We start from the raw sequence: 18,124 nt of genomic DNA, 5'->3' as shown, positions 1-18,124 counted from the left end.
GAGTTAGCAACAAGTGATTTGCTTTTGATCAAACATTCTGCAAGGCAAATTTCAGATGGCATTATAATAGTCAGTTAAATTATCTCAAGTTTTCTTGGTATCAGATTTATTTAATGATAAGATTTACAACATGGTGGGTCAAACATGATTTTTGGTAATAAGAAAGTTATGTTTTGCTTCCAATGGCATAATGTCATGTTATAAAATCAACTGAGGTTAAAGTAAGGTACAAAGTTTTCCAATCGAAGTTTAGTTTAGATAAAATTGAGAAATTGATTTAATTCAATCATTAAATAAGGCTTGATACTTTTCTTGGGTTAATGTTTTCATGAAACTGTTTTAACTGATCACAGATTTTTGTAAAAAAAATAGAAATTCGCTGTTAAAAAAATGTTATATGACAATAATTTCGTTCTATTGATGCATCTTATCCAATACTTTAAATGATGATAATGAATAGGACGGTATTATAATACAGCCATTTAAATTTAGTTTTTCGCCATTTTTAATATCTTTTGCTTATAGCCATTCTAATCATTTACCAGCGGCAAAGATATAAAATTGGTGCAAAACTTAAAATAGATGGCCGCATAAAATAATTATAATGATTACATGAAACATAAAATGAATAAGGCAATGAATGTATTTCAAGATGATTTATCAGGAAATGAATAAGGTGGTAAGACTAGGTAATCCTTTTTAACATTTTCCCGTATAGTTGAACTTGTTAAACAACATCTTTCCGTAGCTCAGAGGTAATTGGCACTGAAAGGCTATTAGAACTATGACTTGGCCTCTTTGGCAAAAGAGGTGGTTCATTATCATCAGGTGATCCAAAGGCACGTGAATTTGATCTATAACTAGGAACTGATGTTTGACGAGCATGAGAATAGTATACAGCAGGAGGAGGAGGTAAAGGCTTGTTGAAAAAAGATGATTTTGATGGTAAAGAACCTTTACGATTTCGTGACAGTGAAGTTCGATCATCGAGTGATCCATCACGATCTGGACTTCCAATGCTAAGATCAATGGTGGAATGTTGCTTGACTGGGAGAGGCGGTGGTTCAGGGGAACTTTGTAGTATATCTGAAGACTCGTTGTAATCTGGTTCTGGTTGAATTGGGAATGTATTTAAGCATGTGGCAGAAAGAGTATGATTCATTGGGCTTCGACCTGGAGAAGATCGAATTTGTCCACCGCTTCGTGGTCTAGGAGTTCGGATAGCAGCAGATCGTGTCAATAGAGAGTCCATCGAAATGTCAGTAGTTGAACGATTTTCAATGTCACCCATTGAGCTTCCAGTGTCATTGACATCAAACCATTTAGTGCTACTTTCTCCTTTCGCTTTACGGTTTGCCCCACTACCAGACGAACCTTTCTTGGTTCGTAAAGTTTCTTTCATTGTTTGTCCCGGGAATGATGCCCAAATATTCGGTGGGTTTGTAAGACTGAAGACAGATTTTGATCTTCCTTTTCCAACACTTTGAGTCAAGCTAGAAAGCGTAAAAAAAGGTTCATTAATTATTCAATTGTTATTAACATTAAATAATAAATTGAAAGAATTAAATTATCAAGAAATTTACCTGGATCTATCTAATTTTTCTTCTCCTTCGGTAGAAGAAGAATTGCGTTTATTAATCTCCTTCAACAAGAATGTCAATTCTTTGGGTGGAGGTCGTTTACTATAAGCAACTTCACGAGTTTGTTTCATTTTTCGAAAAGATTCCTCCAAATGTTCATACAAAGGTTGCAAGTCTGGTGTAATATATGGTTTAACAAGTGCAAATGCAATCTCGAGAACAGGAATTAGAGAAGCAATTGAATTGATCAATTTTTTGATGAGATCATCTTTTCTTCCAATATCGATTCCGTCGTCAATCTGAATATATTCTCGACTTTCAATGAATGCTTTTTCATAGTTGACAATGCCACCGTTTACAGCAGCTTCAACGATTCCTTGAATTTTCATCAAAAGCACTTCAGCAATATTTAAATTGGGTAAACGGTAATGATGAGAGCAAATGGCTCGAATAACATCACTTTTAGTCTTTTCCATATCTTCAATGGCGATTTCAATGGGAGATATTTCAATTGAAGTTACTTCTGTGACCATAAAACAGGTTAAAATTCCTGGAAGTGGATATTGAGTCTTCATAATTGTTCTCTCAACCCATCGTGACGCAAATTCACTTTCTCCCCAATATGATTCTCGTTTGAATATCCTTGATAAACTGAATTTTTGAACTTGATTACCTTCATAGAAAGTAATTATATGCGGATGGAGCAACTTTCCTCTGAATCTCTCTTTTAATTCAACAACTGGATCAACAGTTTTAATTTGAAGATATTGACCATCTGATTCCAAGACTTCTTGAGTAGGTTGTGCCAACGGATCTAATTTAACACAATTTGGAAACATGTCCATCAAACGTTTGGTGAATTCACCAAGTCGCTCATAGGGTTTACCTCGATGAATGAATACTTTGTTTCTGAGAAATGCTGGAAATCCTTTGCCATAATATGCAACTCTATAATAATCTCTCTTGATTCGGATTTGTTTGACAATATGATCGTAAAGAGTAGACATTTTTTGATATAAATGAGAAAGTTGAACATAGTCCAAAATGTCTTTCTCGTACTTGATGATTAAATCTTTACAAACTTTTAAACCTTCTTCCCATTGTTGGCCTTTTTCAAAATAGTCGATAATTGTCTTGTAAAGATTCTCTTTCAATTCTCGGTGGGTTTTACTGTCAGGATATTTTTCACTTCTCAATTGAGATGGTAAAGGTTCATCAGTCCAATGAAGAAGAGTGGCATGTAATAGAAGAGCGTAAGCAGCTTCAGTATAGTTTTCACATGCTATATGAAGATCAACTAATTTGTAAAGGTATCTTAAATACATTTCTTCACGCTTGTTTTTGTGGTAAAACTCAAGAAGATTGACAATACAAATCATGAGACATTCTTGGTTTTCTTCGACATCGTCATTGAGCATTGCTCTGTACTCCAATAGTCTACGAATCAATTTGTCAACCATACTGACAAATTTAAGTCCTTTTTCTCGCATATGGGCATGATTTTCAAATTTATCTTCAATCTCACGTTTCAATAGTTCACGGAAATTGATATCTCCTTTACCAGATTCAATCATTTTATCTAATTGAGTGATCATTTCATCTTCACATCCTTTAAATGATCGTTGGTTTGACGGACGTGATGAATAAAATTCACATTGCATCATTTCAAAAAATATAGGAACGATTTCTTTGCGAAGATGTTGATCCGGAATGAGAGCCACTTCTAAAAATGGACCAATCAAATCAGGAACAAATTCAATTGTATGAATATCTAAATGGAACCACATACATCTTATCTCAGAAGCGGCTTCTCTCCTCATATCACGATATTTTTCATAAATTTTATTTCTTTTGGTGGTTGAAAAATTTTCAAGTTGTAGAGCTTTTTGGGTTAGAAAAGCGATTGCACAGTGGAAAAAGTTATTCCATAGTTGATACTCAAAATGAGGTCCAACAAAACGTTCACGGATTTTCATTGCAAATTGTTTTAATGATGTAAGTATGACACTGTTTTGAAGCATTAACATCTCATTCCAATCAGAGGGGTAAACTGGGGCACAAACAAGATCTTTAAATACCAGAAGAAGTTCAATGAGAAATTCCAAAAGTTGTCGGTGGTTAGTGTAAATTTCCATATACTTATTATAATGACTTGGAGTCATTAAACGTAGTATGTCTATCATGATGGCAACTAAGTTACCAGTTAAACCTTCATCCCGTCCTCTGCCAATAACTGTGAATATGACAGTTCGAAGAAGAGATAGACTGAGGTCAGCAATGTCGGCTTCAATTTCATCCAATGGACAATGACTTAGTACAGTTAATATTTCATTCAAAACTTGGACAGAATAATCCATTTCAGTCTTTTTCTCCAGAAAATGGTGAATATGTTCACTAAACACTGGGAGTAAAATTTTTCTTGCCTCTGGATCACTGAAAAGGCAATCACATTGGATAATATCTGACATAAAAAGAAGCTTTTGTTGCTTCAATTTTTCATAAGGCACTCGAGTAATTAGTTCAATTAGTATATGGCTTAATGTTTTCCTTTCGAAAACAATTAAAATATCAGGTATTGCAGGTGGAAGGTATTTAAGGCACAGAGCTTGAATTTCAATACTTGCTTTACTTCGAGGTGACATGAGAGAAGTAAATGATAGAAGTAGATCTTGCATGGATGTAAATTCAACCATATTATCAAGTGGAACATCAAATCGCTGAAGTCTTTGTGATTCTAGGAAGAGGCATCGTGAACGGACAATAAATTTGAAGAGAAAGCCAATACTTTTCATCATACTTATGACAAATAGGCTGTCATTGAATTCATGATAAGATCCAATGGAGGCATCTAACGACAAAGATCCATTCAGTTTGTCACATTGTAATCGTCCAGCTGATAATTTGTCAATATAACGACGCAGAGCAATAATCAATTTGTTGTAAGCTAGAGCAGCAGAAAAGGTTTTCTCAATGTAAACATTAAGTACTGGACGGAAATGTTGATACTTTGTGTCTGATATAAGCCCCACAACAAAAACTAGAGCTTTAAAAACTAGATCGACAAATTCGTCTGATTCTTTGTCTGTTAAAGTTTTAAAAAGGGAGTCTAAAATATCTTGCAAAAATTTGACAATATCTTCACCGTCAACTTTCATAAATGCAAGAAGACAAGCTTTGAGTTCGTCGTCGTTTGATGATGGTGGTGATTTAAGCAGTCCAAGCAGATCAATGTTTTGAGTTAGTTTAGTTGAACAAACTATGGAAGAAACAAGGCAAACATCACGAGGATTGAGTGTCAGTCCAGGTACACTGATATTGGAGAAGGCCAACTTTAAACTGGAACCAGAGTTGGAATATGTTGCTTTTGGTATTTTTGACTCGAGTTCACTTCGAGTGGATGGCAATTTAAAGTAACTCACGTTACTGTCAGTTTCATCATACTTTTTACCATCAATTTTATAAATTAAAAGTTCGTGAATTTCATCTTTCAAAGTCGTACCATTTTCATTCATTAGTCTGATGAAGGAGAAAGCAAACGGTTTCTCATTTTTGTCCTTTGATTCATTGCTTGATCGGTGTTTATAAGTTATTTTGAGATGTGAAGTACGAAAATCTTCAATATCTAACGAAATTTTGATGGTTTCCATCCATTTAGGTTTTTCTTCATGGTAATACACAACTGATTTGTATTCAGATCCCAATGATAAACCAGGACCGACGGTGATTGCTTCAGGAAGGATGTGACCTCTATCATTGCACACTCTAATAGTAACTTCGATATTCTTAGCATTGCTTGCTTTTGAACTGAAGTCACCGGAAATCAAAGTTAAATAAAGATCATTACGAACGTCACCAGGTAAAATTATTTCAGGAAAACCCATTCGACGCGCAATTTTGGTATATTGGGAAATAAGATGAGGCGAGTCACCACGAGCTTGCTCTAAATCACCAAGCAGTAGTTTATATGAAATCCATAAGCCTTGGCCTTTGTGATCTTTTTCACTGATTTCACCTTTGAGGGATAAAAGTTTACGAATTGTCGAATCAAGTGTATCTTTATCCATACATTGCATAAAAGGTATGAAAAAGTGTTTCTCTCCATCACTTTCTACTTTTCCTTTCAGAATCTCTGTAACATCAAAAGCAGCAACTCCAAATGGACGTCTGATTCCTTCGTTTAGTCTTTTATTTTGATCTTTTTTAAATTGTGATAAACCTTTTCCACGATGACCTTGCTCGGTTTCTTTAAGTTCCATTGCACCTTTACGAATTATTTGGCAAATAATATAAACCTTTTCCCTTCTCAAATCTTTGCTTCCGAGATCCTGAAAACAAGTGAAAATTCTTGGAAATTAGTAAAAATAAACAAATTTCGTTACTAAAATAGATTTTCTTTTCAAACTAACTGTTAGGATACATTTGTGCAAGTATCGCAAGTTTTTATAAAAAATTTGTGAAAACATCTGTGATTACAAGAATCAGCTAAACTCCAAGTGTTAAGAAAATAAGCAAAAACAATTAACTGATTTAATTTATCTGAATCGTGTAGTTCAGTGAACTCACTTTTCTGTCATTTTCAGAGGCATTAGCCATCTTCCTTCCTGCTTGACTGTGAATTTGTTTAAGCTCACATAAAAAGGAATAAATTTGTCAATGGAAAAAATTAAGAGACTTACACAAAATACAACTCGCCCTTTGTTTGATTTGGCAAATTCTTTCATTAATCCTTGCGAGCTCCAGGGTACGACATAATTTTCACTGATGAATTTGGACTCTTTACTATCATAAAGAGTTATCAATATATCGGCATCTTCTCCAATGTGACAAGTGCAATTATTTACGGTGACATAAAGTGAAAAGTGAAGACTATTTACACCTTTCATAGCTAGTAAAATATCTCTATTGTCATTTTCATTGGCTAATCCACGCGATTCGTGTCGAATTTTTTCCGTGGAACTTTCATGAGCACGATAAAGCTCAATGGCACTACATTCCTTTGGATCAAGAACATTACCAAACTCATCACGGACAATCATGTCAAATCCAAGTAAACTAAATAATAAAATTTTAAAATTAGTGTATGCTAAAAATTGATTAAATTATGAATGCAAAAATAATATCAACTTACACATTGCCCAAGTCAATTTTTGAAGTGATAGTTTGTTTCAAATTTTTCAGTTCGTCAACAGGTAATGTACCAGACATAATTTTACTTCTGAGTTCAATCATTTCGATCATCATTAGCCTGACAGTGTCAAAATCCTTACTTCGGCGCTAAATTACAGAAATAATATTGTATAAAGGTGATGAGAAATTCAAATGATGATGAATTTATAACTTACAATATAAAGTTGCCTCCATTTCGTTTTCCATTCTCTCAAAATAACTGTGACTTCTTTTGTAATACTTGGCTCTTTCATCTCAGCACCGCTATAAACAGATATAAAAACAGATTCATCATTAGAATGAGAAGTCTAAGAAGGTAAAAAATAGCACAAATCCATTTGTAGATGAAAATGACGAAATCGATGAAATATTTTCACATGACCGATGTTGACAATTGCAACGTACCAGATCTTTTCCTCGACATGATCTTTGATTGCAATGTAACTTTTGGGAAAAATTCCTCTGACATTATCTCCCAATTTGTGACCATAATACCAGTCTTTTATAGACAGAAGGATTGATACAGTTTCACCAACAACGAGGTCTAAGGCACTTTGAATGACGACCGGAGAGTCCGATGAGAAATTGGATATAGCTTTGAAATGGAATCAATGAAATAAAACATTAATAAATGGCACCACAAATTGAATTAATGGTAATAGCTGAATGAGATAAACAATGTAATTTAAGAGAACTTACCGACTCCATATTTAAATCTATCTTCAACAGGGGTCCATTTGTCATCCATTATTTATTTTAAACACGCTTTAATTTTAATTAAAATATCATCTAAATAAATAATACACAGAAAACTAGAAATGAGAGGATTGACGGGTAAAAAGAGGCATTGTAAACACATAGGAAAGAAGAAGTAACACAAATAAAACTATTCCAAACAAACTGACAATTTAGTTCACACACAATAGTAAATACACAATAAGATAAGGTTGAAAAGTTAGATTAAAGATTAGGAGAAAAAGTGAGGGATGATATGGCCTGATGCTGAAAGCGATGAAAGGTAGACGCCAAGCTAAACTCAAATCCAACTAAGGCAATTTACAAGATTAAAGTTACACTTGTTTTAGCTTATACTCTTGCTTCAATTAATTTAAAACTCATTAGCCCAAAGAAATATTTGGAATATATTTACTGATAACTGTTTAGTCATTGATAGATTAATATTTATAAATAAATAAATTATAAATTAAATAGATAGAAAGGGAAGGAAGAGAAAGAGAGAACATGAAACAAGTGTTTATGATGAAGTCAACAATAGAGATGCACTTGTTGCAATAACCGGTTAGTTTTGGTTACATTGAGTAAAAATTTGTTAGCCTAACCAATGGATAAAAGTAAAATTGTTTCAACAAAATTCTTTACAATCATTAACTGAATAAACCATTGAGGTAAATGTAAAACATTCAAAGAAAAAAAATGACAGCAATTAAAAACCAAGTGTCAATATAAACGCATAGTAAAGAGTATAGAGTTGATGAAGCAAAAAAGGTTGAGATATGGGAAAGCAAAATATTTACCTGTCATAGACCCTTGATACGAATTCTGAAATAATTATCCGAATTAGATTTCTGATTAATTGGAAGAAGATTTATCCAAAAAAGGCTTAAAAAATATTGATATGAAAAAGTAACTTCAACAGTTGAGTATAACAGTTAACCAAGGCAATTTTGGCATAAGGCACATCATAAACATGAATTGAGAGAGAGAGAGAGAGAAAAGTGATGATATATCGAACCAACCGATATATATCGATATTTTTTCACCAACTAATATCAATATGAGTTACGATATTATATCGATATAAAAACATACAAATACAATTGTAATTAAATTGAAATAATTGGTCAAGCTCAACCTTGGGCCATTAATGCGTCCAATTTTTACAAATTTACTCGTTTATTCATGAACACTCATTCTCGCCTTAAGATATTTGTCTAATACAGCTGAGAAATGACTGAATCAAGGCTAAATATTTGACTCTGTGTGGCAATAAACATTATAGCCAATTAATATTTTCAATACATGAAATCAGATTTTTTGATATTTTCTGAATATCGGTATTGAAACTTTTGATATAAAAAATATCGATATATGAAAAATAACACTAAGAAAGAGAGAGAGAGAGACAGAGAGATTTAAATGGATTCCTTGAATTCAATGTTCAATTAACTTATCGATATATCGCTCGTCTAACGATTAATCAGCTGATGAAATTTTATTTGCACTGGTTTTAAATGTGAATAATTGGCGATTATCTAATATGATTATGAATAATGAATAAACAAATTATCTTGAATATCAAGATTGAAAGATGTCCGATATGGTTATATTTTGATTTGTTATTAGTGTTTCAACAATACTGGTTTGAATCTCATTAGATTATTTATCATTAGATTACCCAACTTGATGGGAATCCGACCGATCTATGAGATGAAATTTTTGAATTGCTGCTACAAGGTCCATGGCAATGACAAAGTTCAGTTATTTGTCAGACAAACAGACAATTCAAATGATTTTAATATCTTTATACCGGCGGATAGTCTAGCGTCAACTTAAAAATTTCTGTTAAGTTAACTGGATCAGATTCGAGCCAACTTGGTTTTGAATGTTATTTTATAAGAAATTGGGCGGTTGGTCATTTGGAAATGGATGGCGAATCAACTTCAATTAATACACAAATTTCTAATAAAAACTTTTTAACAGGAAAATTTTGCACTTGATCAATTCCACTGTCAATCAATTCAACGATTGGATATCATGATACCAGAAATCGGGTTTATGATTTGAAAATATCAGCGGATGATATAAATGTTTATACAGAGAAGGGCATTCCGCTGAACAGTTGAGGTTCAATACAAATTGCAAATATATTCATTGTATTTTCAGCATTTTCGTTGTGCCAGATGATTCTCTAGGAGGCGAATATGAAGCTTTGAGTTTAAATTAATGTTATGGTAAATGGAGTCTTATAAAAAATTGTTTAGTAAGGTTTTCAATTCAAACTGATTCAAATATAAAGTTGACCAAAACACTCAAGACTTCAACTTAACTTGTAAACGATCTTAACCTCAAATAAAAGTTATTTGATCCATAACAATCAAATAAAAATCAAATAATTATAACCATTATCAACTAATTGCATTTGTGCTGATTTCAAATTCCAGAAGCCAATAAAATGGTTTATTGAATCTAATTGTTTTACTAGTTAAATATCTCAATCTATTACAATTGATATTGTTCAAATGAATAAAACTTATACACAACCAGAAAGCAACCAGAAAATAACCAGCAAGTAATGTTTTTTAGATTAAAACGAATATTCATTGATGTGGACTTCAATAATACTTTTGAGAGCACAATTAGATAATAGTTCTGGATGAAATAGCAACAATAAAAGAAAGAGTAACTCAAAATTTCTAGAAAATAAATTCTCTGGTTGTTACTAAAAAGACACAATTGTAACATTTATGCACAAACAAATGAAACGAATGGGCAAAAAGGGGTTAAAATGAATTTCATTCAAATTTAGACTCTGTTAATTTGTAGTCACATAAAAACTGAGTCCGTTCGTGCGATTTAAATCTTTAAATGATCAATTGTTTTCACGAAAATCGGATTCGAAGTTGAAACTTCGTTCGTCTTTTGAGCAGTTTTGTGTCTAGATATTTTCATCAAATTTCATTTTACTGATGTAACTTTAGCTGGTTAATCAGACTATACACTTATTTTGAGACATAAAATTTTCGGTTTTCTGTAAAACAGTTAAACTCGATTTTTAATTAAATCGACGGCATTCTGTGGCCATGATAGTAAGAGTCCTGAAACTTGTTATTTGTCTATGAAAACTGATTGTAACTACCCTGGACTGAATTCTTTTTTCAATAGATGTACAGTCCTCTCCATTTTGGCAATTTAACTAAAAACTTCGAGTCTCGATATTTCGAGAATGGCATCACTCACATTCATCATATTCCACCAATTTAATCCTTTACTAATTTATAACTCAATTCACTTTTATAACTTTCCATTAGTTAATTTTGGTCAGGATTATTGGTGTTTAAATGGACGAGTAACAACTTATTTAACAAACTAAGCTCATCTCAACCCATTTCTTGGTTTTTAAACCAATTTTCTGGTTAAACTTGGAAATTAAATGCAAAAAGTAATGCCAATGGCTCGAACATTTAAGCAAAGATTTGAGACCTAATGTGTTTTGTAGGGACATGAAAACTGAGTCGATTACTACTATTAAAGGATTTATCCGATCGACAGTTTTCGATAAAATCAAGTCCAAAGTTGAAACTTCGATTGCCTTTTGTGAAGCTATGGAATTAGATTTTTTCATAAAACTCATTTTACTGATGTGAATTTTGATGACCAACCAGAAAATGGTCTCATTATAAGAAATAACATTTTAAATTTCTGTAAAACAGATCAAAGTCCATTTTTGTTTAAATCGATATAATTCTGTGAACATAATAGTTAGCGAGCTGAAACTTATTATGCGTGTGTAAATATTGTCTTTTCATATCATGGTTTGAATGCTTTTTTCAACAGATCAAAAGTTTTCTTCATTTTGGCCATGGGAATAAAAACTTTTAACATTGATATTTCGATAATAAAAGCACATAAAAGCATCATTCTTTGAAAAACATTAGATTTTATTATGGATCGTGATATATTCAAATTTCAGATTATTCAAGAAGCTACGCAAAAAGTTATTACATTGTATTACTGAGGTTGTTAGATTTTATGTTTGACCAACAAAGGTAAATGTTTTAGTTATGATATGTTATAATAACATTCATCTTTGAAGGAATTGGCAAGGATTTCTTGTGTTTTCAGTCATATCATATTATAGTCTTTAACAAAATTGAATGATTGGTTAAAGAATGATGGTTATGGGTTCTATTGTTGTCGAAATATTGATGTTCAAAGTTTTCATTCCAATGGCCAAAATCAAGAGAAATCTTGATCTATTGTGAAAATTATTGAAACCATGATGTGAACAAACAATATTTACACACGTATAATAAATTTCAGCTCGCTAACTATTATGTTCACAGAATGATATCGATTTAAACAAAAATTGACTTTGATCTGTTTTACAGAAATGCAAAATGTTATTTCTTATAATGAGACAATTTTCTGGTTGGCCATCAAAATTTACATCAGTAAATTGAGTTTTATGGAAAAATCTAATTCAATAGCTTCACAAAAAGCAATCGAAGTTTCAACTTTGGACTTGATTTTATCGAAAACTGTCCATCGGATGAATCCTTTAATAGTAGTAATCTACTCAGTTTTTATGTCCCTACAAAACTCATTAGGTCTCAAATCTTTGCTTAAATGTTCGAGCAATTGACAGTGCTCTTTGCATTTCATTTGAAAGTTTAACCAGAAAATTGTTTTAAAAACCAAGAAATGGGTTAAGATGAGTTTAGTTTGTTAAACAAGTTGCTACTCGGACATTTATAGCCCAAATATCATGACACAAATGTGCTAATGCAAAGTTTTCAGATTGAATTAGATTATTATTGGTAAAGAATTGAATTGTGGAAAGTATAATGAATGTGGGTGATGCCATTCTCGAAATATCGAGACTCGAAGTTTTTAGTCAAATTGCCAAAACTAAGAGAACTGTACATCTATTGAAAAAAGAATTCAGTCCATGGTATTTACAATCAGTTTACATAGACAAATAACAAGTTTCAGGACTTTAACTACTATGGTCACAGAATGCCGTCGATTTAATTAAAAATCGAACTTAACTGTTTTACAGAAAACGGGAAATTTAATGTCTCGAATTAAGTGTATACACTGAATAACCAGCTAAAGTTACATCAGTAAAATGAAATTTAATGAAAATATTTAGTCACAAAACTGCTCAAAACACGAATGAAGTTTCAACTTCGAATCCGATTCTCGTGGAAACTATTGATCAGAGAAACTTTTCAATGAAACAACTGGACTCATTTTGCGTGCGTTAACAAACATACAGAATCTAAATTTGAAACGGACATTTTTTTACCCAGTTTTGCCCATCTGTGTTAACTTGTGCAAATGTTAAATTTATGTCTTTTTAGTAACAACCAAATCCTCTCTCTCTCTCTCTTTGGTAATTTGTAATTTGCATGTTTGATTGATTTTCTGGTAATTCGATTATAATAAATTAGCTAACCAAAATCAAGTAAATGATAAATATCACCCTTTTTCATAAATTATATCCCTGTTTGGATAATCTTCGTCAATCTATTTAATTTAACAGATTAACTCATATTTTCAACTATTTATTAACAATCAATTACGTTTCACACTTCATAAGTATTTAATTTTTTGTTCAATTGGAAATTAAAATTACAATGGAATCTTCATTTGTTCAAAACCTAGTTCTAATTGTAGTTATCATTGCAATTAGCTGTGAAACGGCAACTACTTGTGACTATTCTTGCTTAAGTAAAACCTATTCTTACAAGGATGTGGACAAAGATGTAGCCAGTGTCACATTCACAGCAAAACAGATCAATGGAGTTAACTATTTGACCATAAATCTTGTTGGATATAATATCAAAGAACCTGAATATCAACAAGTTTTTGTTTCAATTAATAGTGGCTCCGATAGCAACAAATATATTTGTGAAAGGAATAGATACGGATCTATGACCGCATATTTCAATGGTCCACAAGGCCAAATCATCAGTGGCTCATTTGAATACCAAAGTCATACTTTATACTGTTCTTGGACAATATCCAGAGAAGATTCAATTTGGCCGAAAAACTCAATTGGCAAAGGATTGGATTTGGAATCTGATTCTAATTATGGTGTAATGTTATCCAATATCGATCACAGCTTTATGGCTGCTACAGACATTAAAGATTTACCCATTTATCATTTGAAATTTTTGAATTGCTGCTACAAAGTCCATGGTAATGACAAAGTTCAGTTATTTGTCAGGCAAACAAACATTTCAAATGGTTTTGATATTTTTATATTGACGGATAGTGTACCATCAGCTTACTTTACATCTGTTGAGTTAACTGGATCAGATTCGAGTAAACTTCGTTTTGAATGTTATTTTGCAAGCAATTGGGTGGATGGTCATCTGGAAATGGATGGCCAATCAACTTCAATTAATACACAAATTTATACTAAAAACGTTTTAGCAGGAAAACTTTGCACATGGTCGATTCCACTGTCATTCAATTCAACGATTGGATATCATGATACCAGAAACCGTATTTATGATTTGAAAGTGAATGTGGATGGTAAAGATGTTTATACAGCGAAGGGAATACCGCTAAAAGGTTCAGGTTTAACGCAAACTTCGAATATATTTATTTTATTCGCCGCGTTTTTGTTGCGTCAGATGATTCTTTAGAATTGCTAACCAATTAACTAACTAATTAATGAAAATATCTCATGATAATACATCGATCAACACTAAACAAAAACAAAATAAACTACTGACTTATTATTTGAAACTTATTTCTAAAACCGATTTCTAATTGTAATACATTTCATTAAATTTGCTGTCGAGCTAAAGATACGTTCAATTTCCGTTGTTCAACTAAAAGTTAATTTATACAAGAATGGGAACAAAAATGTAACCAGTGTTAATTTTGCAGCAAAACAAATTCAATGTAAGGTTGTTAATACAAATGTAACATTTCTGCATAAACAAATAAAACGAAGGACAAGAACGGGTTAAAATGAATTTCTTTCAAATTTAGACTCTGTTAGTTTGTAGAACCATAAAAACTGCCCCGTTTGTGCGATTTAAATCTTTAAATGGTCAATAGTTTTCACGAAAATCGACTTCGAAGTTGAAACTTCGTTCGTCTTTTTGTACAGTTATATGTTCAGATATTTTCATCAAACTTCATTTTTATGATGTAACTTTTAATGGATAACCAGAAAATGCACTTATCTCGACAAATAAATTTTCGGTTTTCTGAAAAACAGATAAGTTCGATTTTTAATTAAACCGATGGCATTTTGTGACCATAATAGTTTGAGCGCTGAAACTTGTATTGGTCTATGCAAATTGTTTGCACATATCATGGTTTGAATTATTTTTTCAATAGACCAACAGTTCACTTCATTTTGGCTATTGGACTGAAAACTTTATACATCGATATTTCGATAATGGCATCACCCACATTCATAATTCTTTCACTTATTTAATCCTTTATTAATTTTTAACTCAATTCCCTTTTATAACTTTCTATTTGGGAATTTTGTTCATGATTATTGGTGTGTAAATGGACGAGTAACAACTTATTTAACAAACTAAGCTCATCTCAACCCATTTCTTGGTTTTTAAAACAATTTTCTGGTTAAACTTTGAAATGAAATGCAAAAAGTAATGCCAATGGCTCGAACGTTTGAGTAAAGAGTTGAGACTTAATGTGTTTTGTAGGGACATAAAAACTGAGTCGATTACTACTATTAAAGGATTCATCCGATGGACAGTTTTCGATAAAATCGAGTCCAAAGTTGAAACTTCGATTGCCTTTTGTGAAGCTATGGAATTAGATTTTTTCATAAAATTCATTTTACTGATGTGAATTTTGATGGAAAACCAGAAAATGGTCTCATTTTAAGCAATAACATTTTGCATTTCTGTGCAACAGATCAAAGTCGCTTTTTGTTTGAATCGATATCATTCTTTGAATATATTAGTTAGCGAGCTGAAACTTATTATGAGTGTGTAAATATTGTTTGTTCATATCATGGTTCATATGCTTTTTACAACAGATCAAAAGTTCTCTCGATTCTGGCAATTTGGCTTAAAACTTTGGATAGCGATATTGCAACAAGAATAAAACCCAGAACCATATTTCTTGGCTAAATCATTAAATGTTGTCATAGGCTACAACATGATATGACTGAAAAAACCAGAAATCCTTGCCAATTCCCTCAAAGATGAACGTTATTATAACATATCGTAAATAAACATTTACCTTTGTTAACCAAATATCAAAACTAACACCCTGAGTAATGCAATGTTATAAATTTTTGCGTAGCTTCTTGAATAATCTAAAATTTGAAGGTATTATGATTCCTAATAAAATCTAGTGATTTGTCAAAGAATGATGCTTTAATGTACTACCATTATCGAAATATCGATGCATAAAGTTTTCAGTCCAATAGCCAAAATAAAGAGAACTGTTGGTCTATTGAAAAAATAATTCAAACCATGATATGTGCAAACAATTTTCATAGAACAATAACAAGTTTCAGCGCTCTAACTATTATGTTCACAAAATGCCATCGGTTTAATTGAAAATCGAACTTATCTGTTTTACAGAAAACCGAAAGTTTTATTTGTCGAGATAAGTGCATTTTCTGGTCATCAATCAAAAGTTACATCATTAAAATGAGTTTTACGAATAAATCTTCTTCCATAGCTTCACAAAAGGCAATCGAAGTTTCAACTTTGGACTCGATTTTATCGAAAACTGTCCATCGGATGAATCCATTAATAGTAATAATCGACGCAGTTTTTATGTCCCTACAAACCCACCAAGTCTCAAATCTTTACTCAAACTTTCGAGCCATTGACAGTTCTCTTTGCATTTCATTTCAAAGTTTAACCAGAAAATTGTTTTAAAAACCAAGAAATGGGTTGAGATGAGCTTAGTTTGTTAAATAAGTTGTTACTCGTCCATTTAAACACCAATAATCATGAACAAAATTAACTAATGGAAAGTTATAAAAGTGAATTGAGTTATAAATTAGTAAAGGATTTAATTAGTGAAATAATGATGAATGTGGGTGATGCCATTATCGAAATATCGAGACTCGAAGTTTTTAGCTTAATTGCCAAAACTAACAGAACTGTACATCTATTGAAAAAATTATTCATTCCATAATGTGTATAGACAGTTTTTATGGGCTAATAACAAGTTTCAGCTCTCTAACTATTATGGTCACAGAATGCCTTCGATTTAATTAACAATCGAACTTATCTGCTTTAAAGAAAAAGAAAAGTTTTGTTTGTCAAAATAAGTGGATAGTCTGATTAACCATCAAAAGTTACAACAGGATAATTAGTTTCATGAAAATGTCTGGCCGCAAAACTCTACAAAAAGCGATCGAAGTTTTATCTTCGAACCCGATTTTCTCGTAGACTACTGATCAGAGAAATGTTTAAATTGCACGAATCTACTCATTTTGCATGTCCCTAACAATCAACGGATCTAAATGTGAATTAAATTAATCTTTCACTGAAGAGTAACTCACAATTTCTGGAGAATAGTTTCTTTCTCTAACAAAAACCAAATTCATTCATTAACCTAACCATATGTAATGCATAATAAGTACCATGCAGGTGTTAAAATCATGAGTTTAAATATCTTATCTTCTTACCAGATATAATATGAAATTTATCAGTCCTAATGAGCCGTTTGAGCCCAAATTATTACCGAATCAAGCAATTTATTTCGGTAACTGTAAAAATTACTTCCAAATATTTTTAAAAGCTAACAATTTTACCAGAAAAAAACAAAAAGTAAAATTACAATCAAAATAGACTTGTGTTTTCATTGAAGACATTTCGTTTTAATAATTGTTCATTATTGAGGGAATTTTATTTTTTCGTTATCGAAAAGAATATGGGATAATAATAATATTTCATAAATTAGTGAAACAATGATGATCAATTTTGGAATCAGTAATTGCGATTGTAATTTTGTTTTTAGATAGTTTCATTTCAATGGTATGATATGGCTGGATACCATTTGTTTATAACCACCCTCTGTGGAGTGTTGACCTTTATTGACAAAAATTTCAAATGATTAAAGGTTGAGATACTCGTTCAGGGTTGAAATGCTCGTGTTTTGAAATTTTAGGCTCAGGTTGAAATAAGTTTAGGCTCTTCAGGTGCTACCATCCCTCGAGGTAGGAACTTTCTCAAATCTGAAGCCAGGAAAAATCGAATCGATTTGTTTCACAGCAAAATAATCATTCTCAAAATTAAAGGTATTTTAGGTCATTTAAAATAGATTAAAAAAACTCGTGTAAATAAGGCAATAGTCAATTGTTTGATGTTGCGTGATATATTTTAATTTTATTAATTGGTTTAATAATGGTTTACAATTTTAAAGTATTCTCTGGTGCAACAAAAATGCTGAAAATACAATGAATATATTTGCAATTTGTATTGAACCTGAACTTTTTAGCGGAATGCCCTTCTCTGTATAAACATTTATATCATCCACTGATATTTGCAAATCATAAACGCGATTCGAGGTATCATATTTTCCAAATGATCCTTGAATTGACAATGGAATCGACCAAGTGCAAACCTTTCCGTTTGATACATCAGAATATAAAAGTTGTTTATTGATTGAAGCAG

The 18,124-nt window shown here is 31.8% G+C and overlaps 1 protein-coding gene across 2 annotated transcripts; it reads right to left on the bottom strand.

The window, feature by feature from the left end:
• Positions 1 to 89: 89 nt before the first annotated feature.
• mbc (dedicator of cytokinesis protein myoblast city) lies at positions 90 to 8,484 on the bottom strand. 2 transcript variants are annotated; one of them, XM_015937548.3, is made up of 8 exons: positions 8,282 to 8,484; positions 7,446 to 7,535; positions 7,152 to 7,341; positions 6,923 to 7,010; positions 6,709 to 6,854; positions 6,257 to 6,632; positions 1,584 to 5,905; positions 90 to 1,493 (listed from the first exon to the last, which is right to left on the bottom strand). In XM_015937548.3, exons 2-8 carry the CDS (start codon positions 7,492 to 7,494, stop codon positions 728 to 730), a joined length of 5,937 nt encoding a protein of 1,978 aa, XP_015793034.1. In that variant the 5' UTR covers positions 7,495 to 7,535; positions 8,282 to 8,484; the 3' UTR covers positions 90 to 727. The 2 variants fall into 2 exon arrangements, with proteins under 2 accessions (XP_015793034.1, XP_089125854.1); XM_089269728.1 differs by having other exon boundaries at positions 7,446 to 7,558; positions 8,282 to 8,423.
• Positions 8,485 to 18,124: the final 9,640 nt, after the last annotated feature.

This window comes from Tetranychus urticae, chromosome 3 (genome assembly GCF_039701765.1).
Source record: "Tetranychus urticae isolate SD_2017Ah chromosome 3, NJAU_TeUrti_SD_1.0, whole genome shotgun sequence".
Taxonomy (NCBI): Eukaryota; Metazoa; Arthropoda; class Arachnida; order Trombidiformes; family Tetranychidae; genus Tetranychus; species Tetranychus urticae.
The sequence above is the reverse complement of the archived record's forward strand: the minus strand, read 5'-3'. Positions and strand labels throughout refer to the sequence as shown.